Below are 26,502 nucleotides of genomic sequence, written 5' to 3'. Positions count from 1 at the left end.
ATCAAGCAGACCTTTTTGAGCGTAAAATTTATTAAGAACGAAAATGGGCGCTTTCTTGAATCATACCGATTGCTGGAGCCACACGGAAGCGCGAAAAGGCGCAAAGTGAATTATTGTTATCACATGCAACTACGAGGGTTAAAAACGCACCTGAAAACAAAACGGGTCCACCACATGGGGGCACTAAAGGCATTTCACGATAAAAAAATTATGGGGTGTTTTTGCACACATATCACACAAGACGACAGCAATAGTTTCTCAGGAAAAACAGTCGCAAGAAATAGTGGGTGGATTTTTTTCAACTTTTTTTTTGAGATTTACAAAAGTATAAACAACGGGCAAAAGCTTTTTGTGCGAAAATTTTAAGTCTTGTTTTAGAAAAAAATTCGCACGACGAAACCAGGGTTTCAAATCAGTTAACCAAACCTGTTTATATGTTCAATTTATATGCTCGCATACAATTCGTAAATCATCCGTTCAAAGCAAACCCCACATCAGCCAATGATTGACGCTAAATCACAATTCAAGATCTGGTTGACGATGGGCGACGCGATTCGACAGGAAGAACAAAACAAAAAGCATATCATGCGAAATCACATAAGCTGCCTGCAACTCGACAATGAACACAAACACACGGCGCTGCTAACGGGTATATGTAAGGCAAAAGCACAAAAATCGACGTAACCACTGTGTCTGTTAGATTATCAGTTTCGACCTAATTGGATTTTTCAATGTACAACACGATTTTTTAGTGCCGTATTTTTTGTTAAACCTTACGCACCCAAGTTTAGGTAAGTGTAAGTATTAGGGTCAAAAGTAAACAATTGGCGTACGTGGGTACAAAAATGCGAAAATAATAAATTGACGGACTGCTCAGCTTGGGTGGATTGGTGCAATTCAATAAGCGAGATAATTTGTTATTGTGCACATTCACTTTAATATTGCCTTGATCGTAAAACACACAGCTACATGGCTCAACATGATTGCTCTATATTACATTTAGACTGTGCTGCTGGTAGACTGCTCGAGAAAACTGAAAGGGAAAGAAATAGTTCGGTAATATTTGACAGGACTCAACTAGTGGCATTCCCCTATGGTGCCAAGACAATAGGGCAGTAACACGAGAAAAGATTACTCTTCATCGCTTAAATCAAGTAAAAACGACATCGGTGGCTAGAAATCAAACGCAAAAGGTTGTAGGCTGCAATATTGCGCAGCGCTGGCAAAAAGTGGCTATCGGACTCCATGATCCTAGTATGCCTGGTTGCTGTCCATACGACTGAAGAGCCGCGTTCTCTGGGACGCAACCGTGGCACTGCTGACTACCTCAATCCATCTGAAAATTGTAAATTTGGTGGTCAATATTAAACAGACAAATTTTGGTTTTGGCTAAAATTAACTGTATTTATTGTTAACACCCTTGTATACTTAATGTTGTTTGTACTTTGCAGTGCACGTTACATTAAACGGGTGTAATCTCAAACTTTTGTGTGAAGCGTCAATAATTGTCGGCTAAATATCTTTTTTTTACTTGACTTACTGGAAAGCACACTGGAACACTGGAAAGCAGAATTGTAAATCGGGCCACCAGGTTTCAAGACTGTCTAAGTTACGCGTCACTGAGTGTTAGTAATAAGCTGTCATAAATCTAGACTCGATTTTACAGCATTCGTGAACTAATCGATACTTCACCGGAAGGGTGAGAATTCATACCTGTCGTATGTGTACAGGCTCTCAGCCCTGAAGAAGTAGACGTGAGTCTTGAACTGAAGCTTGAAGACGTAATCCTTGCGGATGTTGTCCTCTGGAGATGGAGAGTTAATCGTGTAACCAAGCAACGGAAGGCTTGCAAGCGGTGACTCGTCCTGTTGTGTAAAAGTGTAATGTCCGTTGAGTTAATTGGTTTTCGAAAAATATATATATAACCCAATGACAATTGAGACGAATTATTTTAAAGGTAACTTTTGATGGTTCCATTTAAAGATGACTTTACTGTGGCAAAAAAAGTATTACTATCTGCCCACATTTAATATGTGGAAGTTGTCGTACCTTCGTGGTTTGCAAATTGCAACAAGAACACATGCAGTTAAAAACACGATTACACACCTGGTTCGATTTGTAGAAGAACAAGCAAAAGTTTGTAAAGGTCACCCACAGTTTTTGCCAACCGTTTGAATTCTTAAACTTGCGCAGAAGATATCCGCTCAGTTGGTTCTGTGGACACATACAGAACATATTTACAATGATGTTCTACAACTTTGCCAACATAAAGTAATGCAACTTTAAGCAACCCTTGGCCTCAGTCAAAAACGTACCTTGAGCGACACCAGGTGGTCGGCGTAGCTTACGCTTGTGTTGCGATGCCAACAGACATGCATGGTCGCGTTCGAGCGCTGCTGATTAAATTGCTTCAATCGTTCAGTGGAACTTCGTACAGACGAGCAATCTCCATCCTCTGATGATTGTTCCATTGACAATCGACTCATTGAGCCTGTAAAATTAAAACTTTAACCTCAAGATACTTTTCTGTATATTTTAAACTGCGGTGGTAGCTATTTCGTGACTTGGTAAAACAATTACGTAGTTTTGAAAACGTACAATCACTTGTATGTATTTCATGTGTTAAAGATTTGATACATAAAACAAAACGGAACCCCTCTTAAAATAGTAAGTGATTATCACACATTTGTACACATAAATTTGTACAGATTTTGTAACAAAGCCCCACAGTCAAGGACACGTGACTTACTGCGTGCATTGTTGCTAAGTGGGGATTCAAACGGTGTCACAACCCGGTTGGCATTGGCGATCGCCACACCAAAGTCTTCCAACCATTTGTCCATCTCTGCTTGGTTGGCAGCTGCCACAATCACAGTCTTCGAAGCGGAGAGAATACTGAAGCAGTTTGGTACAGCACTCTCACCCTCGTTGATTTCAATCTACCAATCAAATTGCATATTTGATTTTATACTGTTCCAAACTGCCCATTTTTAATCACGTGGGCGTCTAAAAGGACTTCAAGGCTTGCTACGCTAAAACACTCGCAACTTGACTATAAACCTATACTTATTTGTATGTATAAAACTCATTAGGTCCGATATTTATTTTTTTGGTGTGGACAGCGCACATTACACAGCCATACTGTTCAACATGGCTTGTTAACACGCAGACCCCTACAGTATTTTTATTTTTGATAGCTTTCAGTCCAGCTTAGACGCAGCCATAACAATAGGCGACAAATGTCTTCAAAATTTTAGGAGTTAAGATGGGTTGGAAGTAAACTAAAAATTTGGGATCAAGCAAACCAAAGGAATACGTACCACCATTCCAGCTAATGGCATCTCGGCGTGGACTTTGAATTGGTTCGTGGTAGTCACCCCCTTGCTGGTGTACAAAAGGCAATCCGAGAAGAGAAAGAAGAGACGTTGTTGGAATCCCTTGCGCGACAATTTGTAAAGGCTGCCTTCACGAATGAAAGACTAAGAAAAAAGAACGTTAAGTTATTAAACACAAAGTTTCTGGCGTTTTAAACATTACAAATTCTCAAGCAAAGGTCGCAAGCCAGGAATCATAATCTGTAAACGACACAAAATGGAGTATGATTCGGACCAACTGGCCAGCTCGTTAAAAAGAAATCGGTCCAATATTAACATGTGTGCTCGTTATCAGCTTAATCCAAGTTAAATTTGTGTTTTTACCCGACTTTGCTTCAACAAGAAATCTACACCAATGAGATCCCGGCGTAACTGAGACATCTTCTGAAGTTGAAGCGCCTTTTTTAATCGTTCCTGGGTGGCAGTAGCGAGTGATCTCATTTCCTGAAGTGCCGTTTCGAGCTTGCTGTGGTCGCTGGGTGAGCTCTCATGACTGTAGTGATTCAGAAGACCTGAAATGATATTGAAATTTCCGTCTAGAAAACTACTGAAGGCTTTAAAATACGTATTTTTTTATTACTACTTTACGACAATCAGACGACAGTCCGAAGACTGAAATACGTATTTAACCGAATGAAGCAGTTTGTGTTGAAACGAAAACGTTTCAGTCCATTGCTTGGGTTACAAATAGATAGCCTGGTACAGAGCAGACATACCTGCTTCACAAAATGTTAGATTACGGTTTAAAGCAGTGGTTCCCAACCTCTTTGTTACATTCCTCCCTTTGCCAATTTTCGAACTATTTATTCCTCCCCATAAGACGAAAAACAAATATAACATAAAAAATTATAGCTATTTGAAATAGACCATAATTATAATTAGGGATGTCCATTTTAGAATCATTTACAACCGTTTCCAAATGTAAACCGGATCCAAATTATAATGGGCATCCCTAATGTATGTACAAAAATATTCTGTAACATTTCCAATGTATTTTTTTACAGTTTTTTTGAAATTCCTCCCCTGAACTCATAAAATTCCTCCCGAGGGAGGAATTTTTCCCCGGTTGGGAACCACTGGTTTAAAGTAAACCTACGTTCAAAGATGGTCTTGTAGTGGACGATCCTTTGCATGGGCTTGAGTAGGAAGGCGTTGAACGGAAGGTAGCAGACCTTCTGTATTTCGAATTCGCGGTAGATGTACTCGAAGCGAGGCTCGGACAACCCTACCTCTTCTAATGCTGAGATCAAAACTTCGCCATTTTCCAACGTAGGAAGATGCTTCTGCATTCAAAACGAAATACAGTTAAGCCAAAGCTCTCTAACCGGAGAAGCAAGCTAAGACAGGCTGCTTTAAAAGCACACAAGAAACTTTTGATGCACAACAAACCAACAACAAAAGCCTACCTTCAGCACTGTTACGTGATTCAACAGCACGTCATCTACATTTTGGTCACGTGACTGATCGCCGCCTCCGCCACGCCCCTCCCACATAGAGAGTTGGGCCTCCAGGGTGTCAAGGAACTGCTGATGGATGTCGAGCAGGGACCCGGTGTCTCCGAACAGCTGGTTTGCCACGTTGCCCGGTAACATGGTGTTGCCGTCCCCGTCCTTCTGTATGGCGCCCTTAAACCACTGCGCATGCGCAAAAAATTGCTTTTAGCCGCCAATTTAGTTGGGAGACTTAATGAACAATGTTCGTTTTAAGTCGTATAATGTCGTATGTGTAAATTAAATGCTTTTGTATTTGAACATAACGATTGCAACCGTCGTGCCTTATTATGTTAACAACCTTGTGCGGCGTTTCAATTTAATACCCGCAAGAAAACAAAAAACAACTTTGCAGTTTTGTCGCCCACAAATTGTCGAATTTTCAAAGTGACCACTGAGGAATTAACTCGATTTGCTCGCGTTCAAGCGTAATGATTTGACCAAATGGCGAGCAAGCAATGTCTTGTCGTTTTAGGCCCTTGGGGTGTATTTCGCGCAGGCTCCTGTACGCGGTAAATCACTGCTTATGGCAATAAGTCATAACTTGCTGGAAACAGACAGAGTAATTCGTACGAACCGACGGTGAACCCGCGCAGCGAGCCGAAGATTCTCGTCGCGGTTTTAACTTCACACGCAGATTTTCGCTTCGGCGAAACTCGTATGCTTATATGGCGCGTGACGCTTAAATTATGAGAGATGCTACTGCGAGTGACTGATGTCTATATAAACGTATTGCGAATACACAAAATGCATAATTTTGGGCTTGAATCTTTGTGAAAAGGGGGTTAACAATTATTGTGAAAAAGTGATATACTTTGAACAGAAAGCAAACTTATAATATAAAAGCTAAATGTCCGGAATAACAGGCTGTAAAGCCATGCCTCGACCTGTTCTGTTCGATGCCACGACTGGGCATAAACCACAGAGGAAACTGGCTCATAATGGCCACGCAACTGCTTGGGAACCAAAGTGATGTTGGCTTAGTGTCACAGTATCAATGTAAAAGCAAAATGCACATGTGAAATAATAAAATACGGCGACAGATTTGGCGTTTTTTAAAACTGAAATTTCCTATTTCCTGCTAACAGTTTTCAGGTCAAACGCTTTGCGATAGCTAAACGAGACTTGAAGTTAATTGTACCACGAGCGCAATACAAAATTCAGTTGCATGAATAATTCAAATGCAGCCTGCGCACGACACGAGCTATGTCAAATCATAGAAATCATACCGTGTAGATGACATCAAGATCACTGACGTATGTTCTTTCAGTTTGTAGAATCTCCTTGGCAATATAGTAAGCTTGCGAAGAAGGGTATCTCTGCACAAATAAGAACAAAATTGCAGCATGGGCAGAAAGACTTGACATGTTTGGGACAATTGGTCGGACCAGGGTTCATAGTAAATAATGCACAATTCAAAAACAAACAAGTCCATATGACAGGTAGTGGATAAAAAACCCCATGCATTTATTATTATTCATCATGTCTCCTAAAAGGATATACTAAAGAATACTATTTTGGGTGTCCAACAAATGCTGTGGTAATTTAACATGACTTAGTCCTCGAGTATTGCAATGTGACACGTTGTTCTTGCAAACGTGGGTCAATAAAACTGCTAGCTACAAGGGGGCAAAGTCCCTGCTGGACACAAAAAGCAAAGTTTACATACTGTCTTGCGGCGACAATGCCCGGTCCAATGACACAGCTGTTTCAGCAATAAGTTATGATTTACTACCCCAGGTCTGGTAACTGTATTGTAAAACCGTCCATGACTGGGTATGAAAGATATAACCACAGGTACTCGAGGAAAAGCTCTTGAAACAAATCGGAAAATGCGAACTTGATTACCATAGCAACTGTTGGACCATTTTAATGCACCCAATAAAGTGAAGTATATCACTGCAGTTTTGACAAACATAACTGTTTCATCAAACATGCAAAATAAATATATAACCCAACACAAATATATTAATATGTTAAGTATAGGTAGCGTTATTCGTTGTAATCTATAAATGAATCAAACATTGACTTAACGAAATCAGAAACAAGTCTCCATTAATTACCATTTGAGCGATAAGTGCCAACTCAAAATCACATTCCAGGCCCATTGTATCCATTTTTTACATGAAAATTAAGCTTTATTATTCAGCAAAACAAGCTGAAGTGTTTCCGATTCGTGAGAACATCGGTCCGGTCAGTTAACCACACTGCGTGGGAAGGAACCAAGTCAATGGCTATTAAGAGCATTCAAGTTTTGCGTGGAAGCCCCGCAACAAAGCACTGAGCGCAATATATTACACAGCGCATAAATCGTAGATTAGTTCTACGTTATTGCGACGTTAGCGTAATTCATCGAAACGGATTGGCGGCAGGATGGAAACAACGTTTTCAATGTGGCGCGTGACGGCGCGGTTGGCGTCGCAAGCAAATAGACATTCCACGAAAAGCTTCCAAACAGTACAGCCCAACCCAACACAAGGCACGTGGGAAGACGTATAAGAGCAAAATAACCTACCAATTTAAACCTTGCACAGTCGATAGTAAATTGAAACAACCAAAAATTGAACAGTACTGTAGGGCAAAATGTGAAATTATTATTTTCTATTCAATTATTGTAGAAATCATGCCGCTTAACTTAAGTGTACTCGGGAACAGCTTTTCAGCGGAGGACGTAGGTACGTGCAAAACTCATAAATAACCACGTTCAGTTGTTATCTTTTTAGCGTGATTTCCCTAACCGCCTAAGCAAATGTTACGGGCTGCGACTGACACTTTCGGGCTCGAGTTTTTGAGAAATCGGTCGTTTGTGTCACGCGAGTGCTGTTTGTAAAACCCGAACCCTAATTTCAATGCCACAGAAACACTTCCGAAAAAACAAAAACGCAGTTTACAGTCTCATTTAGGCAACCGGTTTGGCGCCCTGAACATTAGTCTTAATTCAAAAGCAATTTGCTCGATTGGAGACAGGCAACAAAACCGCTATGTCGGGTTTGACAGGCAAAAATTGACGAGGGGTGATTAGAATTCGCGTTTTTATGATTTATGTTTGCTGAGGTATGGGGCAAGACATTAGTTTGCACAAAAAGTGGCAAAACAAGTTACATAAGATTTTTTATTTGTGTTCTGCAAACTAAGGACAGCTACATAGCTGTTTAATGCGATTTGTAATTCCAACAAAAAGACTGCAAAAATGCCCAACAAATACCGTGTCACTCAGTGATGAAGTCGACTTGAGGTCCCTTGTGGAGAGAACACCCTGTGATGAGATATTGGATGGTGTAGACGCGGCTGTTGACAGATTAGGGGTCATGGACAGCGCAGAAACAGTGGTAAGGTCGGGAGTTGCTGTGGACACTTCATGTACCCCACCTGTGAATTTAAAGTGTGTAACATACCGGAAGATGTAACAGAAATTTCCTTGCTATTTGGATGTGTTTCGGTGCATCGTAGGTAATTTGGTGGCCGTATTATCACGTGATGAATTGCTTACGTAAGCTTTTATAAAGTGTGAATCTTACTTAAAAATGGCATTTGCCGCCTTTGGGTTTAATTTTTAAATCGCCTGTGCTGGTGAATTCAACTTTTACAAAACAATCACTTAATGAAAAAGCGCGTTGCAAGCCAGGAGATAAAGTTACAAGCAAGTATTTTCACACTTTGGTCAGCGAACCACGGTTTCCTGCACAAGTTTCATATCTCGCCCAGGGTTAGTTGACAAAACATTATCCCAGGTCGCGAGGTGTCTATTAATAGCGATGACGCAATCGTGACCGGCGCGCTTCACCAAAAACGGCCTTCTCCTAACGAAGAGACACCCGGAAAATTTTCGGAAAAGCGAAAAGCGCGTACGGCGGCAGGTAAAGTATGCGAAGGAGGCGAGTGTAGTGTTTACGTTACCTGAGTGGAGATGGACAGGCGAGGGCACAGCTGGCTGCTCATCTTCAATTGCGCCTTGCGATGTGGACGGTTGTCGGTCCTTTGCCATTTCCCCATGCTCAGGCAGTGAGGGCTGTCCAGCGGCTGCACGTCCGGCGAAACACAAGAGCTTATTGACGTTTTTGAACACATTCAAGTCCGGTTCGGCCAGAGTGGATTAGTGGTGCATTATATAAAGCCGCATTAACGGCGTGGAAAACAGGCTACTACTGTGCTGGAGTGCTTTGGTTTTCAACCACCACCCGCGTTGGATTATGGAAATGATTATAGTAACGTCCGGTAGTGGGTTTTTATGTGGCAAAGGTCAGCTAAACCTTTTCCAATGTGATGTGTGGTATTGATTTAGTTTGGTAGGTTACATGTTTGCTACATAATTACATTTTGCAAACTCCGGTACAGATGTTTAAAGCAATTCCAGAAATACATCTGTCACAAAAGTGATAACCATTTTTGACAATAATAATCAACTTTCGGTAACAACGAATAATCTTATCGACAATTGACAACCGCGTCGCGTACCTTCCATGCGCAGAAGGCAGAAGCTGTCTATAGCTCATGAAAAGATAACCATTCAAGTTAACTCACACACTCGTTCAATTTATTTCCACCAGTCGCGTTCGCAAAAAAACATCAGCAAAAACGTTTTCAATACAGTAACACAGCTATTTTAAGCCTAGCAATTGCCCACGATGTTGGCAGGTTGGAGCGTTTTGAGGCATTTGGCACCAACATGTCTGAATAATATAAAGCTCCACAGAAAACTTTAAATAAAAATCATTTTTGTCAAACGGCAACTTTCAAAATTTGTAGTGAAAAAAAAAAACGACCGGGGTTCCATTTGAAAAAAAAAAATAAAAGTAGGGAAAAAACAACGACATTCGGTTGCAAGGTAAGGTTTTCTAAATGCTACATTAATTTATTTGCTTTAATTAAGTTTGGCCCAGCAGTAGCTTACTGGCATCAAACAGTTGTTCGCCATAAACACGATGAAGGTAAACTCAAAACAATCAAACAATGTTGTAGAAATGAAAAAAACACAAACCTTGTTAGGGAATTTCACAAACTTCAAGGGTTTAATAAATATCACACAAACGCTTCACAATGTCCTATGGCGTACAAAAAAACTTAGTGATAAATTTGTATGCACTTTGGCATATTGCTTAAGTCAAGGCGAAAATGAAGAAATAGGTGAAAAACGCGAACTTTTTCACGGTATGGCGACAAACCAGCCGACAAGCAAACATAAGGGACAAAGCGAAGTCGCCAGACACAAATGACAACAGTGTGTGATGTAGTACGTCTTTTTTTAAACCGTCATGCACCCTAGTTCGCAACAAAATCACTTTCTAATGTAACAGACTCAATGGCATATTAATTGGCAAAAGTAAGTTTAGGACTACTTCTGACATTTTTATTCTAACAGCATTACAACGCAGAAGTCCTTTAATGCGAATATAGCCTCATTACATGTTTTATTGGGGGTTACAGATAAGGGCACTCCATAGAAAAGCACTCTTAATCTTACAGCCACGCCTTAAAGTTGCTTACAGCGGGTAATTGAGCCTTGGAAAAAGCCCAGTGGCGATGCATGTGAATTGTCGGACCTAAAACCACACCCTGAATTATGGCGTTCGTTAATTACGTTAGTTCGCATTAGAAGCAGGAATAGTTAGTTGTGATTGTCATGCAAGGGATAGGTTATTGTGAGTACACCAATCAGAATTAAGGCGTCAAACCGGGTCAGGCAAAACGTTTACCGTAATGTGTTTAAGTTTGTGGAGACATGCTGTCAAGGTCCCATAAAAAACGCTTGCTCTGGAGTTTATTTCAATCAGTGTAAAACTGAAGTCTCTCAAATAATCCACGTCTTAGCTCTGTTGTCGGTGTTGAACTTTCCGCATGAACTTTCAAATTTCACCTCCCATATACCACAGTCTTAAAGGTCTTTTCAAATATCCATCGTATGTCTGTTGACCCACACTCCGCCGTTTGCCGGCGTTCCTCTACAGCTGTTGTTATTGTTTGGATTGGCACCGCATCGGGACAACATCGACATATCGGTGGTTCGCTCATGCAAAGACTGAACGTCTCCCATCGACAGAACATCCATGCTGCTAGTAAGAAGCGGGCCGTTTTTCACAGGTTTTGAATCGGTGTTCAGTCCATCCGTGGACATCGACTGACGAATTCGGTCAAATGATGCTTCCATTTCGACGGCAAAAGACGAAAGCGCGTCGGTGCTGCCGTAATCAGGCCCCGCGTATCGGTCGTTAAAGTTCATGGCTATAGGCGTCATAAGCGTAGGGTCGAATGAAGCAGAGTTGGTAGGAGTGCGATGTAGTGAGACTTCACTGTCCGATTCAGCCACTACGCCATACATTCCGTTGTTGCTGTCGTTCAAGCCGCTTGATGTTGTATTATCTCCATCAGAGTCGATATATTGAAGACTGCGTGTGGCGGCATCGAGCTCATTGAGCGCGCGATCAATGTCATCGAGATCGGCGTTCTCCTTAACTGACGGCGGAATCGGAGGCTTCGAAGGCGCCGCGTAAAATCCGGCTTTGATCATTTTCTTCTCCATGGCAGCATATTGACTCGGGGTGCGTCGTACTCCGCCGCCCATACCTGGAATGCTAATTTCGCTTTCCGATAGGCTCATAGCATGTTCGTTCTTTGCTAGCTCTCTGAGTGGTCGGTTCGACAAAAGCTCAGTGCTTGAGTCTCGGTCGCACAGTTCGTCGGTGCTGCTGTCAATATTGCTGTGATCATGATTCGGAGCTAAAGTGATGCGAGGTCGTTGCTTCGGTGTGGCTACTTTGAACGACTTCGGGGGCAACGGAGGTGGTTTCACGATCACGTCATCAACTTCGGGTGGTGGTGGAGGAGGGGGCAGTGGCTGCTGGCTTCTGGACCTGAGACTATTGCTCGATCGGCCTGTGCTTGATCTACTGATACTCGACTTGCTTGAACTGCTCACACTTTCGATGCTAAATATGGTTTGGCTGATGTGCGGTAATACCGGCGACGGCAACGCTGCGTACGCGACACGGTTGTCATTTGTGCGGGTCGGCGGACTCGCAGCAGTAGCACAAGTTACGTTTCTTAACAGGTCGGGGCTCTGCAACTTAGCGCCCTTACAATCAACAACACACACGCTATTGTTCGGGTCAGTGTCTTCAGCATGCAACTCCTCAGAAGTGTTACCTTGCTCCTCCGCGTGTCGGTCGCGCGGTTCTGCATGAGAGCTTGCCACGCTGCTGTGGAGATGCTCGCTCTCGACCTGCCACGCTTGGGCGGCCATGTATGACGGGCTCTGTTGGGACGTAGGTGGTGGATCGTGTGGTGTTTCGTAGGGAGACGGCGGCTTCTGTCCCTCGTCTGATGCGTGGTCGTCGGTGGGCGATACGCCTGAGTATTCTGTGGATGAGTTGACGCGTGAGTGGGGCTTGGAGAGCTTTGTTTTGTTGTCAAACCCACTTGTGTCTCACACCCGGCAAGGGGTTGGCGCTGAGCCCGGGCTGAACTACCGCGCGTACTGGTTATAATTGATGTTATGGCGCCCACAGACTAACGATACGCTCTTATGTTCGTTTCAATGAGGTTAAACCAAAGGTGATAAATCGGTTAAATATTGAAACCCCCATGTGAAGAATAAAGCATAATATCTAACTGGTCTTTGCAGCAGCATGAACTTACCAGGAATGTGATGCTCTCGCGGTTCACTGTGGTGTGAAATAGGACTTGGTATATCCACATTTGCTTCATGTGTCATTACTTCCACTTTTGAACCCTGTAGCATGAAGTTAAACAAATTTAAAGCTCAAGCAACATAACTGGAAACAACGTTTTTATTTATGAATAGCTTTTCACTTTTTTATGGAAATTTTTGACTTGTGCAATAAGAAATGCAATAGAATGCAAAAACATGACCATATTGGTGCAATTTCTGTATTTAATCACTTTATTTTATTCACACATACATTCCAAAGTTAAAGTGCAGACCCATTAATCTATATGCACCACAAGTATGTCTATAAATACAGTGGTGCCCCCAAAGGTAATAATTAGTAATCGAATTGTCTCGATCTAATGGCACAGTTTGCCAACCCACACATTAGTCATCAATGATGACTCATCATGTTCCAAGACAACTCACATTTTCCACAACTGGCGGCCTGAAAGAAGGAGTGGCATCAAACGAGTGCCTCTTCGGTTTAGCTCCAGGTTTTCGACTGGACATTCGAACAAATGCTGTCCTTCGGAAATTGCTGTTGCGGACCAACTCATGTAGTTGCTTCTGAGTTTTACCACTGAACAAAAAAGAAACTTGAAGTTGCAGTTAATAGTATTCCAGTTTCTTTTTATCCCATTCAGGAGTATTTCACCCGATTTGTCATAAAAGAGTTTAATTTTTGATGTTTTGGTATGTATTATGGTTCTACATTCAAAGTTGTTCTCAAATTTTGACCCAAAATTTATACTTTTTTTCTGTGTTTTATAACAATAAAAGTGTATAAACCGTGCAAGAGAGGAACTGTTTTTATGACAGGAAATTAGAAAAATGAGTTTTTCCTACCTATAACGAAAGGTTGAACCTCGCTTTAATATCATTGGTTGGGGTTTTCTTTCAGGATGAATTTCCAGTCTAAAGAAGGCATGATATTCGATGCAGTGCCTCCAAAAGTTCTTGCATGTATTTCGTGATGCCATCACAAACACAAGGATGTCCCCAACATTGTTGGTCTAAACATGAAACACCAAAATATGTTTGAAATGTTTTACACAAAAAGCTAAAGAAATGTGGTGATTAAGTTACACAAAACATATCCTTCACAATGCATTTGCAGTATTGTTATATTTAGGTATGAGTCACACAATATCAACAGTGCAAATTCTACTTACATTTGCTTCAGTCCTGAGTTTGATCAGAAATCTTTTCTTCTTGAAGCTAAGTTTTCTTATCCTTGCCCAATTGAATGTGTTGATTTTGGCATTTCCCTAAAACATAATCAAAAGCAACAAGTGAGTCTTCCAAGCACACTTACTGGGCATACAGAGCAATTAAGCTGCTTTTACAAGCACCATTGACCCTGGATGTCACCCCTTTATTCAGTTTTCAAAGCACACAATAGCAGACAAGGCCACCATACAGTTTGTGGTTTATTGTACTGTTATGTGAAAGAAAAACAAATGAGAAACTTGCCCTGAAAACAACCACCCCCATGTTGGCCACTGCAAGGCTTATTTCAGTGTTTTCTTGATCTTTAGCTGTGTGTAACCTTAAACCGTAGTGTTCAAGGTGTCTGGCAATGTCCAAAAGTTGGAAATCAGCATCTGCTGGAGATTTTCCCCTAAAAACACAAAACAAAAAAATTGTGAGAAAAGGGCCAGTGTAGCAAATGCAGACACAAGCATTTTTAACAATTTTGTCTGATATACTTTACTCTTTTTTACAGTATCTTCAGAAACTGCAAAACTGTTATCGAGCAAAAATAAACATAGGAATGTCAGCATGGTTTACATTTTCTGTCTGTGAGTTTCTGAAATGTTTATCAAAAGTTCTTGGTCATTAGGATTGACAGTTGGCGGTAAAAGATTGATATCTCGTAAGTATGATGGATCAGAGCAATCTGAGGAGTTCCAGTCCCCAAAGTCCGCTGGAAAGCAAAAGAACTTTAATTAACACCTTCCATATAATTCAGTTTAAATGGTAACTGAATTCATGTTGAAATTTTTTTATTACACCCAAAAGACTGACGAAGAATGCTTTAAACTTATACAGCGGTTTCTTATATTTGTAGTAAAATACCTTGGGCCATATAAGAAGCCATGCTGATCATTGTTTGATCGCTGCTGGGCAACAGTCCTGCTGATATATCTTGTTTGACTTGCAGAGCAAACAGGTATCTTGTGTATTCTTCCTGTAATTGACCAGGGTCTGGAGGAAAAAACTTGACTACAAACTGCAGGACAGTGTTGTTGATATCTGTAATAGAAAGAAATGCAATAAAATTATGCTTAGATTCAAACAAGACACTTTTCCAAACAAGGTTAAACTCTCAAAACATTGTCTTGGAGAAAGTATATTTACATTGCACATTTAGTAAGACAACAGAAGTAAACCCCATACAGTAAGATTGATGTACTTACTTTTTATCTGACTTTTTATTTTCTTTAGGGGATCAAGATAAACAAGGTTTCCCTCCCTATCTTTGTACTGGATTCCAAAATAATCTGCTTCAAGCAAGTTAAGGTCTTCCATCACTGCTCGAAGAAGCACTGTCCCAAAGTTTTTGACCTTCAAATAAAACAAATCTGATTAACACAGGATAAACCAGCAAAATATACACAAATACGGAACAGATAGCAACTGGGGACCACAAAAAATGGCCAAGAAACCCTAAGCAAGAAGTAGCAATGTAGCCCAGATCTATAATTTAACAAACTTTTGATATTTCAAAAGACAGCAATACGAAGGATGCACAATTTATAAAAATAATTCAAGCCAATTCAAGGTATTTCCAGCAAAAAAGTTTCTATAGAGGGGGAAAGAATAGGAGCAGCTTTGCAATGTCAAAATATGAGAATTAATAAAAGAAACACAGAAGGAGGAGGTTTAGTGTTAATATGACTACACTCTCCCTTTGTGAAGCAATGACAAAAAGATGGTGGGTAGTAAATTACATATTAAGTGAGAAATAGGAAGTGAATTACTTCCTGCTGTGTAGTAATCGATTTCAAAGACAATACAATAGACTCCAAATTCGCTGAAAGCTGTCTGCAAGGCACTGCAGGGTATCAGTATAACAGTCAGCTAGCAGCTCCTAAGATGAAACAGAAATTCATTCCATGTGGCAAGTGACATCAACTGCCAAACCAATATGTCAACATCAAAGCACAGTTAGCAACTGTAGTTAATGGCAAAGGGTCGAATGAAATTGCTGACTAAGCAGATTTAATTTCACGCATCGCTGCTGCATGCTGCTTATCGCGTGACTTTAGTGCGTGGTGACGATGAACAACGTCCATTTCAGCTGTTGGTCAAGCGTGGAACAGACGTGCAAAATCCGGAAAATCGCACATCGGGCGTGTTATGCGCCGGGCAATTCGAAAAGTAGTGCGAATAAAGTGGTGTGTGTTTTGCCTACAAACTTTGTCACAAAAGTCGGTCGGCTGACGTCACACCCGAATGCCACATTTTATGTGACTGAATGCCACAGAAAGAGCGAACCCCGTCCATGCAGTGCGCCATCTCTATTTACTTTAAGCCAAGGCGGCATTGTCTTTTCCTCGCACGGCGAGCAGCCAGTGCCAGGCGGGCGCGATTCGTATTCAATAGCGACGTAACGGGATCCAGCTGACGAAAGACGTTTTCGTTTGTCGTAGGCAAACAAGAGCCTTTTCAAAAGCAATTATGATGTTTCGGTTAGCGCACTGCACGAAGGACGAATTACTGCGCACACATGTACCGCGCCGACTACAAAACCTACCCCGCAATTATATCCTGTCTGTAAGGAAACAGGCATGTGCTGTTTCTCCTATCAAAACGATTAGAAAACCTACACTATTGTCATAATACATTGGATGAATGAATTCATAAAACTCCTAAGAACTCTGATATACTTGGACATTGAATTTTACAATACAATATGTTAAACACTTAGTTTAAAAGTTAGACAGACACTTTGTACATTAGTGCTACAGCCACAGGTAAAATACAGCATTTTAGCAAATGGAAAATGTGTGGTATTTCACGATACTATTGACACACACAGTGTGATAGTGTTGCCAGCAAATCATAAAATACTTAACCCTTGTTAACCTGACTCTTAACCGCAAAATAAAAACACTGAAACAAGTTAGGTCTACATTTAAATTAAATAAATACACATTAATGTTGTATATCTTATACAGCTACCACAACTTAAATAGGGTAAAAATTCATGTACTATGCAATTCATAGCACTCTACTGCTTACAATTAATGAACAGTGTTCCGAAAACCGAATAACAAAATTAATAGACTCAGATTTGCAAAAACAAAGTCGACGACTTAATATGTGTGTTTTTCTGCAGATGCATTCAAACATTTGCGACAAATTTCACTTAACACCAAAAATACTTTCTACCTGTACACAACACAAATGCAGGAGCAGGAGCATTTGGTTAGATAGCTACCTTATTATAATTTATATTGTAAGGCACTATATAAAATCACAAGTAGGAATTTTTGAATAGTTCAACTTACTTTAACGTCATAGGTGTGAATGGAGTTGTCCAGCATTTTTACACGAGCTGTCGCCATGCTCGGTGCCATAGTTGTGCTCTATCTGGCACGATAATTCCAGTAAAATCAAATCATATAAACCGATAAATGCTTTGTTAACAATTTTTTTTAATCCTATTTATCTGCCACAATAAGGTATGAAGATATGTATTAATTGCAGTAGGCATAAAGTTGACAGATGTTCGCAACAAACCAAACTGTAACTCTTAACACGTTACTGAATCAAACAGTACTCAAAAAAGGTCATAAGTTAAAACCTAAATATCAAGTTACTGCATCCTGTGATGATCAATGGTAGAGACAATCACAACAATTAGAGATATATTTCATTCTCTTTAAAGAATTTAATACAGCAAAAGTCAACAAATTGTAACTACATAAATTCTAAATAGACCTAAACCACAACTTTTATTTTCTTTTAACAAAAAATTGGCATCCCTGAAACTTTCATAAATATATTAACATTCAGTTAATCAAACATTGCTTAGTATAAGGATCAAAGAACTAATAACACAACAGATGCAACAAAAATTTTAGAATAAGTTCTATGTGACATATACTTCATATGTTTAAAACACAACATATTATTCACAGAAGTGTGACTCGTGAAAAGTGTTACATAAACTCAGAAAAAAGAAGCTTTTTAATTTTACCTCTCAAGTCTCACTCATGGCACTGCATGTGTAGTATAGCAAACAATGATCCTATCTACTTTTCTTATGATAGTAATTTCATACGTAGTGATTTAGACAAAACGATAAAAAAGACACACGCCACAAGTCAACCCGCTCACCCAAGCACAAACCCATAACTCCAAATCCAAACCAGTTTTCAAATCTCAACAAATGAAATGATCGCGAGTCGTGACGATTCTGACAAAGCGACTGTTCGAGTGTTTAGGAAAAACGTTAATTTTGAACACAAGATGTCGCCAAATTCGGCAATTTAAAGCGTTTTATTGAATTTCAAGTAAAATACCCATATTATTGACCAAGATTTGTGCTTGCCATGGTAACTGCAACAATATTAAATCGATTTACCCGTTGTGTGTGGTTTTCAAAGGTTTCCGTTTAGTTGTTAGAAGGGAAAAAACATGCTAAACAAAACGATGTAATACCGGTACACTAGCGTCGGCAAGTGGAATTTAAGTTTGTAAAAGTTCTACACCAGTGGTTCCCAACCTGGGGTTCACGGACCCCCAAGGGGTCCGTGGAGGCAAACAATTGTAGTAGCATTAACAACAGTACAATATTTGTAAGTTCCCAAACCGTTTTTACAATCCTGCATCTGAGTGCAAACTGTTTATCAAACCCTTGGATCAGGAAAACTAGTAATTGTTACCTCCATTGTGACATCACAACACACATTAACAATAGGACTTATTGTGCTTTGTTTCAAGTATTGTATACCAGAAAATGTATCTCTTCATTGCATTGACTGCTACAGTACAGAACTTTATTGAGATTGAGGGACTGTGAAGGTTGATCGAAATTCTGCCCTGATAAGCGAAAGTATAATAACGCATAATGCAGGAAACAAAAAAACATAACTGGACTAAATTGCGTTGGGGGTCCGCGGACCTATAAAATTTATAAAAGGGGTCCGTGACTACAAAAAGGTTGGGAACCACTGTTCTACACTATATGGTTTACTATTGTAGGCTTTCTGCTAGTATCCTGGATGTGTTAGTTTGAGTGTTAAAGTTTCTTTAACCGATTTAACAAATCAAATGCTTTTTTATGCCAAAAATGCCAAGGTTTTTCGACATTTATGAATGACAAGAGTCAATGCATCAATATGATTAGGAATACCGTAAAAAAAACTTCCTAACCAAATCACACTTCTAAACTAACATAGCTAGCTTATTTTGTGGCAGCAAATGTATTAAGATGAGCTCTAATATCTTGTATATTTTAGCTAACTGCATGACCTTCAAACCAGGGAGTCGAACCGGAACTGAACCCGAACCCGCGAACCGGTTTGAGCGGTGAATTTCATTAAACCCGAACCGAACCCGAACCGCTAATTACGATTTTCTAAAAACCCGAACCGGAGTTGAACCCCATATTTGGTTTGGCGTTGGACCCGAACCGGTAAAAAAATGCAGTCAGTCTGTTTTATATTTTGTGATTTTTTTTCAAAACAGCGCACTAAAGAATACACGAGATAACACTTATAGGGCGTGTACAAAATAATAGTGCACGGACACTTTTTTGAGTTTGGTAAGGCCAGGTAGATGATGGGTAGAATTAAACAAAAGCGAATACAAATTTGAACCGGTTTAAAAACCGCAAACCGGTTCGGACCGGATAATTTGCCCAAACCGGAACAAAACCCGAACCCGAAAATATACATTTTTAAAAACCTGAACCGAACCCGAACCCTTAAAAACAAAACCAAGTGAACCCGAACCGAACCTGAACCCATATGACAAACGGTTCGACTTCCTGCTTCAAACAATGCGTTTCCATGTTTCGGATCTAACTGAGTTTTGGTGATAATGTTGATCTTGTGAGGAGGTTTAGTTGGCGAACTGCAAAACATAATATTTAAGCATAGCAATTAACAAAACTACCATAACCCATTGGTTTTTAACTTTCTAGAAAATCCAATGTAATTGGCTAAAACAGGCCTAGCCTACCTTAATAGATCATTTTTACCAGGATTTTCACGAATAGCTATTTGCTAAAAATTCTTTTAAAAATTGATCCAAAATTAGGGTCGGTTATTTTAAATATACTTTAGGGGCCACTGGTGGAAATAATTCACTGTAAAAAAAGTAAAGCTGGAACACAAATGTGGCAGAATGTCCCCGAACAGTTCACGTGCAATTTGAAACTGGGTTTAATGGCTAATCATTTGGTAAAAAATCCGTTTTAAGCTGTGAAAGCGTATTGTGCCATCATTACGTTTTTAACTTTTGGTGCGATTACCAAAAAAATAATTCTGAAATAAAAAGTCCTCTCCTCTTATATTTGCAATAGATTTTCGCCTCTGATTAAATAAATTTGGACAAGAAAACATTTAATTTTGAAAATGAGCGCGATTTATAGGATCTAAACAGGGATTAATGAAAGTTTTCAATAACACTCATAATGTCCGAAACTTTGGGGTCTGGTGGACTACAGTGATATCTAGATTTTCCGTCTAGATGTCTGCAGTTTTTGTTAAAAAACGGTGGTATGGTGGTAAAGGCATAAATAATGGTGGTATAGACCTAAATAGGCCTTCCTCCGGTTAAAGCAATTTAAAGCAACTACTTTAGTCAGGTATACCGATTGACATAAAAGCGATTGTTTCTATTGTTTTTGCGTGGTTTTATGCAACAGCCATGCAGATAAACAAATATTCTGCATGACATTATTTATTGGATATTATAATCCTAGCCTATTTTGTGTTTTGAAAGCTGTATAGGCCTACAGCCGTGTTGGAGAGTACCACATGATTTCGTCTTTAAGCAGGGACAAAACTTTTTAAGCAAGAACTTTTAGGCGCGGAGCCATAAAAGAGGCAAAGATTTAAAATCAAACTAAATCAGCACTGAATTAAACCAATCACTATAATCGACAACAATAAAGAATTACGGAAGGTTCGAAATTAGGTTTTGCTGAGTAAATACTTCCCATTGCGCACAATGTTCTTTGTTATGTTTCTTCGTTGGCGAAACCCCCAAGGTTCGATCGAAACTAGGTTAAGAACCACTGGTCATCACATATTGCAAAAATAAACATTGCGTCGATGTAACTTAACTATAAATTACGTTTCGATAAGTAGTCCCATTCTAGTCTTAGGTAACCTGCATGTAGCGTTATACGAAGCTTACTCCTCAGGCTCCATAACAGAGAACTTGGTGAGCCAGAGATAAGTTTGTCGAGGCAAGTTTAGTCGTTAAAAAAGAAAAATGTTCATTCTGTAAATTAAGGTGTGCGACGAAATCTTGGACTTGTTTTATGTCAACTCGTTGAAAGAAAATAATTGGAAATCTGTCTGCATGGAAATAGGAATCAGGACGACATCATCGATACTTTTGCTTGTGAATTAAAACAATATGTTGTGGGTTATCATTGCGCGGGAAAATGAGCTACTGAGTAAATGCAGAAACCACCACAAGCGCACAAAACTATCGCCGCTAGAAGACACTAAAAGACTGTACCGTGCTTTTGCGCCAGAAGGGTAGACACCAAACAGTTTTAACGTTTAGTTTCCACGGCCTGCAGCCAACCGTTGAGTAGTCGCGGGCCTTTGCCCTTCGTAATGTTAGCAGAGAGGGAGAAAACGTCGAGGTATGTGAGCGGTTGTTAGCGCTGACGTATGTTGTTGATTGAAACAGTGTCTCCTATTTACTGGTAACTTGACGTTTTAAAGTGGAACCTGGCTACAGATGAAACCGAGATATGTAAAAAGATTTGGAAGGTTAAGATTGTTAGTTTTTGTGTGGTGCACAGTTGCACACATTAGATGAAGTAGAATTCATACTGAAGGCGCCTATAGTTTAAGAAGCGTACAGCAATTCAACGTTTGCTCCATGTAAAGGACTTATGTATACATAACATCAGTAATAAGTATATAATGTAATAAAACTGGAAAGATTAATATGTTAAGGAAGTTCACAGAACATGTCTCTATATGACAGCTAAACATGTTATCAATAGCATTGTGGATTTGTGGTTATACTTCAAACTGTCTTGTGACTATTACCAGAATTTTGTTGACTTTAGGGTGCTGTATACAAATTATTTTCTTGCTGTTTTTGAAATGGAATAACTCAACAAGAGTGTTCTACAAGCACAAAGGGCTGTTGTGGATTAGCAGTCAAATATATTGGAACTAAACATTTGAGACAAGGTTGCAAAAAGCACAATGACTTGTCGAAACATAAATCTACATTTCTGTACATTATGGGATTTATCCAAGAATTTTTTTGCAATAAAATCACTTGCCATTATTGTACTATGTATTGCTCATCTGTCATTGGGAGTGGATGCAGGACGGTTTGCAAGAGGTGTAATGTTGTCCATGCCTGGAAAGCGAGCTACCAACTGTTTGGATCAAACTACCATAGAAAAAAATGCAACTTCGAAATTAATTCTAACGGCAACAGTGGAAAAATGTGATGGCAAAAAAGCAGGATCATACAAATGCTCAGTCCAGGTATTTTTTAACAGTTTTAGTATGAATTCAAAGCCATACAACAGAGTGTTTTGTATAATTTGGACTGTCTGTCTATAATTGGGTTGCATTTGTTGACCAATTAAATGGGGATTTAGAGATTATTTGTTTGTCAACAATGGTCATCTTAAATCTGATTTGTGCTCCAATTATACAAACTCGCTTATAATTGGCTACCAGTGTAACCATAACACACTTCTCTTGTGAGTTGTGTCAACAAACATTGCATTAAACATCATTTTCAGATCTGGAGAATAATGAAAGGCCAAAAGTTTGCCCAAGATCTAATAACCTCAAAGCAGCATGGTGCCATGGGTCTTGTGTACAAGCAAAAATTTGTGAACATCTATGGTCTTGGAAATATTATGTACTGCGATTCAGATGTAAGTGCAAACAATATTTAAATGACTTTTTGTTTTAAAAACAAGGATGTCATATAATTACAACTTCATGGTGTGTTTTCCATTACACTGTTTTTCATAGTAGGCTTGTGTAGACAATTTCAAAACAATATGTTCAACAAGTATAAACAATGCAGAAAAATATGTATTCTTGCCATTAATCCTAAACGTTTGAACATTTACAACCAGGTAAACAAAGAGGACACAAGAATATTTTTCGTCAATCGCATAAACAACAGGCTGGTGCTTTCAGCTTCAGTGGTTCACATAACGCTGACCAACTTGGAGAACACGCAAGCCGTCATTGAAGGTCAGCCAGCGTTAGTGTAATCGCTTTCTCATGACTCATGTGTGTAATGTTTTGCCCCTGAGAACAACGCGCGCGACAGTAACCCGATCTTGAAATTTTGGCTAAAACATCGAGTTAAGCGACAGAGAAAGGCCGTTGTCGGAGCGTACAAGTCCCGCGTGCGGCCGCGCATTTCGTCAGTCGCCCACAGAGCACACCTGTGCGTTTTTCGTCATGAGCGCTGATCAAGGCCTCTGGTGCATTTTATGATGCGCCGTGTTTCTTGGTTTCCGGCTTGTCTGACCCACGGTCGCTGGGCTTCCTGACGTTTCGTACACGCTCATCGCGTCGCGTAGCCATTCTTACGCCGTCGACACCCGTTGAGTGTCACCTGCAAGGACACTATATCTTTCCAAGCCAACAAAATCGCCCTAAATATTCAGACCCCTGTTTCGCCGGGCTGATGACTAGCGCAGTTCGACTTGCACGCCTTTATTAAATGTCACGATCTTTTCACTGGCCCCCAGCGCGCACGCCTGTGTGTGTCGATAAAAGGCACTCCAGGTATGTCAACAACTATCCACTGTTCATGCACGGTTAGTCCTACCTCCGCTACCAATACCAGCATTGCTACGAAAAATATGGCCTTTTCTGCACTGCCCGAATAGTTGGCTCAACGCCAGGTCATCATTGGGCTCAACCGCTTGAGGATTGCGTTATGATGTTTACAGCTTATCATTTCCAATTTCCTACCTGTATTGGAAACCTTTTAAAAAAACTTCTGACGTATTAGTGTTTTTACTGTGTAAAATATCCTTTTATTTGTGTTTGGGTATTGCACACAAAGCTTTAAATTTTCGTATTTAATATTCGGAGAGAACAAAGCATGAGTGGTGAAACGGTTTTTACCGCCTTAGCAAGTCGAAACATGACCAAATACGCACCTCGGAAAAGTTTATCTTTGCCAGCCATGCGTTGCGTTATCGACGAACACAGTAATTTCAGGCGGCATACGCAAAGTGACCATTAAACGAAGCGAATCCGACCTGCGCCCGAGGGACTAAAAACGTGGCGGCAGTTTGTCGAAAGTTACGACTGGTCGCTGCTTCGTGATCTTTGCGGAAGCGGGCATTGCCGTGACGGTGCTCGTTAAGGTATTTATGCCGGTGGTCGAACAACTCTGACCAACCAGCAGCACATTGCGAATGCTCGTAAAGTAATAGATTTGTGGCGGTTTATTAAAAGCCACTTTCGGCCTGTACTTGTTAATCGCTTGAGCTGGGTCGTTTGGCTTGTTAACGCGCTTGCCTTTTGGAGAGCTTATTGCCGACTTTTACTCGTGTATGTAAATACAATCGACTTCGAGGGATTATTGCCAGCCTTTCGTAATGGACTTGAGTTTAAGACGTTAAATGTTTTTTACAATCGTATATTGGACGTATGAATTGACTTTTTATCTGTATCGCTTGGTAATGAAATTATACTTTGCCAATTTAAGCCTACAGGCAAACGCATTTCTTTACACATTTTGTCGCGTTTCTGTCCAAAATCGAAGGAACCCAGCACTTTTACCAACGCTCGCATTTACAACGACCGTGAAGATATCGTCGCATGCGGTCGTGGCGTATTGTCGTGTGTACAGATCCAACATACAGATAAGGGGCAACTGAACTTTTTCCCTACTTATGGTATATGCTCCGACATCAGATGCTATAATCCATAACCATTGTGTTGGTTCTTATACGGAGCGCAACACGGCCATCGCGGTCACGACGATTTGCCTTGAATGGATATGTTGGGCGTTAAATTGCGCCACGCGCGACCGTTCCTCACTTGAGCTGGGGTTAACGCTTTGTCTCATGAGGGCTCATCCCGAATTCCTAGCGCTTCTGTTGCTTCTTTAGCTTACCGCCAGTGCAATCCACGACGATTTGCGGTCGGCACGCAGAGCCAAACGGGTGTTAAGGTGATATGAGCTTCGATTATTTTATGGCTGCGGCTTCTTGCGATTGCAAACAATTCACTTTTTGTTTCGATCTTTTCCTACTGCAAGACCTGACTTGCGTCTAGTCTAAAGAGCAGGAAGAAGGAGTTTTAGTGCGCGGGAAGTTTGGAATGCCAGCTAAGGTTTCCTGTCCATCCGCCGGAGTTCCACTCTGTGCTTATCAAAACGGTTTTTTGCTGTGCCTCGTTGTTCTGTGGCATTTGCAAACTTCGCCAGACTATTTATTTCGATAAAATGGACTGCTAATCACATGGCGCATGAATGTTGTGTCTGCGCAATGACAGCGCCCGCCATAACAGTAGGCACGAAATCAAAAAACGCTATATCAACCGAGGTGGTTAATAAACGCCAATTCCAATAAGGAACCGCAATTTTAATAACTGCCACCAATTTTACCACGATTTTTGCTCTGACCAGTTCCCGTGGGCTACGGGGTATTGTTTGGCATACAGGCGTGTGATAATACTGACTTCGTCGTGTGGGGTGCTACTCGGAGCGCATCGAAACACTTGCACTTGAACATGAAACCACAAAGCTCGACTCTGTATGTATCCTAAGGGTCGTTGCCTTCAGTAAGTTACCCAGCAACGCATATCCGGGTTACTTATATTCGCCTGTCCACATTTTAAAGTACATTTGTTGGATTGCTGCAGAACAAGTTTTTATCAGTCAAACGTAGATTAAGAATCTCAACAGTTTGTCGTCTTTATAACTGATCGTTATAGGTATAAACAAAATACAACACATAAAACATACAGATGTTGCAAGAAATGCGAATTAAACGAAAATGATGTAACCCTACTCATTACCACTTGCACCTGTGGTGTGGTGGTTGTATTTTTTGCTGGCCTTCAATAGGTACTTACGTCTGTCATCAAGCAGGTCACCCGATGTGTTATAGAGTGGGTCCAATCCGACGATTGTCTAACTCTGAAAGTATGTTAAAGCTTAATTTCTTGTCTTCGCTTGCGACATGTAACCTAAGCGCTTGGAATCGACAGAAGTTTGTTGCCAATGGAGTGAGTAATTTGTAGTCGCCAACAGGCAAAGTGACGAACCATTTGCTGGTGACAATGGTTCACTCACACCCTGAGCTAACGCACTTCCATACACAGTTTGTCGTCAAAACATACGCCGAGTCCGCTCGGATGTCATTCTCTACACCTCGCTTCCCCCGTTCCCGTCCGTTATCGCGCTGTTGTACTGTGAAACAACTCTTTGTAGACTTTTAAAGACGAATAATCTTATATTAACGCGCTTCTTTTGCGTTAATTTTCTTATTTTCTTGAAGATTGTGGCCAAGATAAATCGGAATTTAAGGTTTTGACTAGTACTGTCAGCCTTCCTTTTATTTATATGTTCAGGTCAGCAAAGGGTAAGGCTTCTAGGATGTGTCCTCACCGACCGTTGCATGTGCAACGAGTCGCATCGAAGTTGACACGTTGTGGTCGCACCTGCATTCACACCGCGGTACGCTGAAACAATAGAGCTCTATTTATAAGTGTTTTCACATTCATAGATACAGTGTCAAGTGATAATGTTGCGGCCTGCG

The 26,502-nt window shown here is 40.5% G+C and overlaps 2 protein-coding genes across 10 annotated transcripts in view; one reads left to right on the top strand and one right to left on the bottom strand.

Annotated features, from left to right (window-relative positions):
- Positions 1-12: 12 nt before the first annotated feature.
- Positions 13-17,228, bottom strand: LOC145224811 (FERM, ARHGEF and pleckstrin domain-containing protein 1-like). Of its 2 annotated transcripts, none has more exons than XM_080091395.1 (22): positions 17,048-17,228; positions 14,951-15,098; positions 14,610-14,786; positions 14,322-14,457; positions 14,004-14,151; positions 13,703-13,798; positions 13,377-13,543; positions 12,957-13,110; positions 12,497-12,590; positions 12,005-12,217; positions 8,762-8,884; positions 8,070-8,233; positions 6,094-6,183; positions 4,781-5,008; positions 4,471-4,657; positions 3,699-3,886; positions 3,321-3,479; positions 2,750-2,939; positions 2,316-2,491; positions 2,107-2,214; positions 1,714-1,865; positions 13-1,336 (listed from the first exon to the last, which is right to left on the bottom strand). In XM_080091395.1, the coding sequence occupies exons 1-22, from the start codon at positions 17,114-17,116 to the stop codon at positions 1,252-1,254; spliced, it is 3,252 nt and encodes a 1,083-aa protein (XP_079947521.1). In that variant the 5' UTR covers positions 17,117-17,228; the 3' UTR covers positions 13-1,251. The 2 variants fall into 2 exon arrangements, with proteins under 2 accessions (XP_079947521.1, XP_079947522.1); XM_080091396.1 differs by lacking the exon at positions 17,048-17,228 and adding an exon at positions 15,515-15,993.
- Positions 17,229-21,769: 4,541 nt separating this feature from the next.
- LOC145225400 (agrin-like) overlaps positions 21,770-26,502 on the top strand; it is a 46,213-nt gene continuing 41,480 nt past the window's right edge. For all 8 annotated transcript variants that reach the window (XM_080092086.1, XM_080092085.1, XM_080092087.1 and 5 more), the window contains exons 1-3: positions 21,770-22,237; positions 22,501-22,638; positions 22,846-22,966. In XM_080092086.1, the coding sequence (XP_079948212.1) occupies positions 21,947-22,237; positions 22,501-22,638; positions 22,846-22,966 (550 nt within the window). In that variant the 5' untranslated portion in view covers positions 21,770-21,946. The remainder of the gene's footprint in view (positions 22,238-22,500; positions 22,639-22,845; positions 22,967-26,502) is intronic.

The sequence above is a fragment of the Phallusia mammillata genome, chromosome 4 (assembly GCF_965637545.1).
Source record: "Phallusia mammillata chromosome 4, kaPhaMamm4.hap1.1, whole genome shotgun sequence".
Lineage (NCBI taxonomy): Eukaryota > Metazoa > Chordata > Ascidiacea > Phlebobranchia > Ascidiidae > Phallusia > Phallusia mammillata.
This window is presented reverse-complemented; position numbering and strand designations above follow the sequence as displayed.

Coding starts and splice junctions, on each gene's coding strand:
- LOC145224811 (XM_080091395.1), bottom strand. CDS start 17,116: ATGGCACCGAGCATGGCGACAGCTCGTGTAAAAATGCTGGACAACTCC. Junction 13,111..13,376: donor GGTTCAACCTTTCGTTATAG/GTAGGAAAAACT, acceptor TTTTTTGTTCAG/TGGTAAAACTCAGAAGCAAC. Junction 12,218..12,496: donor GCGAGAGCATCACATTCCTG/GTAAGTTCATGC, acceptor ACTCATCCACAG/AATACTCAGGCGTATCGCCC.